The sequence below is a fragment of the Loa loa genome, assembly GCF_000183805.2.
Source record: "Loa loa unplaced genomic scaffold supercont3.157, whole genome shotgun sequence".
Taxonomy (NCBI): domain Eukaryota; kingdom Metazoa; phylum Nematoda; class Chromadorea; order Rhabditida; family Onchocercidae; genus Loa; species Loa loa.
In genome coordinates this window covers 11,573-14,351 of record NW_018108337.1, presented here as the reverse complement: position 1 = coordinate 14,351, position 2,779 = coordinate 11,573, and the positions used below count along the sequence as shown (strand labels likewise).

The 2,779-nt window shown below is 35.1% G+C and overlaps 1 protein-coding gene across 1 annotated transcript in view; it reads right to left on the bottom strand.

Moving 5' to 3' along the window:
• LOAG_17939 (hypothetical protein) overlaps positions 1 to 2,779 on the bottom strand; it is a gene marked incomplete at both ends in the record, with an annotated part of 8,117 nt that overhangs the window by 1,815 nt on the left and 3,523 nt on the right. Inside the window, 10 exons of the mRNA XM_020450607.1 lie at positions 248 to 463; positions 609 to 734; positions 938 to 1,088; positions 1,286 to 1,426; positions 1,516 to 1,629; positions 1,738 to 1,839; positions 1,907 to 2,021; positions 2,119 to 2,198; positions 2,382 to 2,482; positions 2,633 to 2,745. Coding sequence (XP_020305689.1) covers positions 248 to 463; positions 609 to 734; positions 938 to 1,088; positions 1,286 to 1,426; positions 1,516 to 1,629; positions 1,738 to 1,839; positions 1,907 to 2,021; positions 2,119 to 2,198; positions 2,382 to 2,482; positions 2,633 to 2,745 — 1,259 coding nt within the window. The remainder of the gene's footprint in view (positions 1 to 247; positions 464 to 608; positions 735 to 937; positions 1,089 to 1,285; positions 1,427 to 1,515; positions 1,630 to 1,737; positions 1,840 to 1,906; positions 2,022 to 2,118; positions 2,199 to 2,381; positions 2,483 to 2,632; positions 2,746 to 2,779) is intronic.

Sequence of the window (2,779 nt, the reverse complement as noted above, 5' to 3'; positions counted from 1 at the left end):
AAATATACGTACAATGCTTTTTCTGGATAACAAGTTTATAACTTCATTTTTACCAAATTTTCTTCCAATGTCGAACCCAAACCAATTCACAATCCCATTTAAGGAACAGTGGGAAGCCAAAGTCGGGTATTCACTTCCATGATTTTTTGGAATATCACGTGATCCATAAATAAATCTCGTATTGCGTACTTTCGGAAGTCTCATAAGTGATACACACTCCCTCTACTCCTTCTAAATTTTTAATAACAATCGTAAAACTGATTGACTTTCTGCGCAATTGATGAAGACATAGTGGTATGTTCCAATTGTCTTGAAGCTTCATAGCTGTTCACATTTGCTTCAGTTGCTGGAGTCACTGTATCTGCTTCTGTCCTACGAAACATTTGTTTTGAAACCTCATCCTGGCGCTTTTGCAGCTGATTATAGTAGTCGCCACTATAGACGGTTCTCGTCACATCTCTACCTAGAATTATTTAATTCTGTAGTAGATTTTTGTAAATTTTTTAATACGTAAACTTTGATTTATAAAAAGATAGAACAAAAGAAGCTTATGCGAACGAGGTTAAAACTATCTGCTATTTAACAAACGGATGATCATAAAAGTTTACTTTTTTGAGCAGAACTCAAAGCTGAAACCATATTTAACGCATCTGTTGTTTCAATAGGCGCAGTGGACTTAGAAGTCGCTTTTAGACTTGCTGATTCTGCGCGTACCCTGCGAACCACTTCTTTTGCTAAATTTTGCCAGTCAACTCTTTTAATGCAAATATTTATGGCATTACAAAAGAAATATTCTTCGCTGACAATTCACTGAGACGAGTCGAAATTTCGCTTTTATTTTATTTGTTTTTTTTTGTTTTTGTAATAAATATCGAAAAACCAAAAAAGATATCCAGCTTGGTGATTTGGCTTTATGCAATTTAACGAAACAACTTACCGTAGAATTTCGAATCAGTATTGATCTGTCCATCATCTTGCTCTTTATCCTCCGGAATTGTGTAAACCGAACCAGGCCTATGAGTTAAGAATGACTGGTTGTTGTAATAGCTAGCTGCAGTTGTATAATCAACATCATCGGATTCCAGTGACTGCAACCAGCTTTTTTTTCGTAAACTAATCGTCGCCAATATCACATAAATACAACTTCTTCAAAAATGAATGAACACAAATAAGTACAAAAAACTGATGAAACAAGAGAAATTACTTTACGGTGGATCAAAAGAGTTTAGGAAACAAATTTTGAAGAGGCAAAAGGCTTACATGAACATAAAATTTGTTTACTTACATCTTCCACAATTTTTAGTGTACTCTCATTATCATCGATATCGAGGAATGGATTTTTCCTCTCGGGGGTGACTTTATTCAAACTCACTGCTTTGTCGGTACGCTCAGTTTCGATTGATAATAGGATCCCATCGTAAGCTGCCTGATATTAATTCGTTGTAAATAACATGTCCAACAATATAAAAATGGCGAATGTATGAAAGACCAAGTTCATATTATAAAAAATTTTACCGCTGGTGTCGTACTTTCATCATGTGCAAAAATATTACTCATCGCTTCATTTCTAATTAAGTTATCATGAACCCATTGCACGTCAAACTCATCATTTGCTGCTTCTCCAAAAGCCTGACGAAAATTTAAAATTCATTGTCGAGACTTCGTTTGATTAGTTAAATCAAAAAGATCTCGAAATTAGTAATATTATAAATGTTAAAATTAAAAGAATTTTTCAACCTGTATTTGTTGTAGAACAGCTTTCCCGAGTGCTTCCTGTTGTTCTTGTTCTTTTTCCACTACATCGTAAGATATTGGTGGTGCAGAGGGTACTTCGATTACCTAAAATTATGATTCAAAGAAAGTGATGCAGTTATAATCTGAAAGTTTAAATCCAATATTAATGAACCTGGTCAGGATAGTCATCTTCATCAGAAGAAGGACTTGTTTCAGCATCGGAGTCGTCATCAACTGCTATTCCGATTCCGTCATCATGATCAGTTACCGTTATTGCCGGTGGAATCCTAGGGTATGATAAACAATAAGTACAACAAAGAGGAACTGATAAAATAAGCAAAGTGTGGGAGGCTTCACCAAACAAAAATTTGAGAGAAAACGAACCGCATAATAACTGCAGTTTTCAGTACTTCGTTTTGAGCAGTGGAGGTCTGTGACTCTAAAGCCTTTTTCGGGTGATTGTCCTAGAATTTCCAATATCGACTATATCATTTTACAAAGATTTTCGAGTCTGAAGTACCTTCACTTCAAGAATTTTCTAGTCACTTTAATGGCAAACCCGAATTTTAGTTGCTTCAACGCTACTTTTAATATGCATGTAGTTATGTCCGGGAAAACAAGCAGATAAATTGAATTGAAAGACTTACAGCACTAATGAGAAATTTTTCATCACTATCTTGAGTCATATTTACTTGATATAGATTTTTTTCAGTAGTATCACTTGTTTCCATAACAGTCTCCTCAGAACCTGAAAAATGCAGTGCCATGTAATCCCCATAACTCCTAATCATTAAATTATCAAAATATGAGAGTGTAATTTATTTGAAAAAGTTTAAAAAATACGAGTTTTCTTTCCTACTCATAAATTAGCTGACCATCAACAGAAGCAAAGAATGACCATCAGTAACTGCGATAATCTGGTGATGTGAATCGGCTACTTCCATATAATCTCCCGCTGTTTTTTCATGCTTCTGCATGTCTGCGTTACCTTTTTCTTCTTCCTCGGTGAAACTGTTGTCCACATACGGGGTTTCCGTTCAGCCCA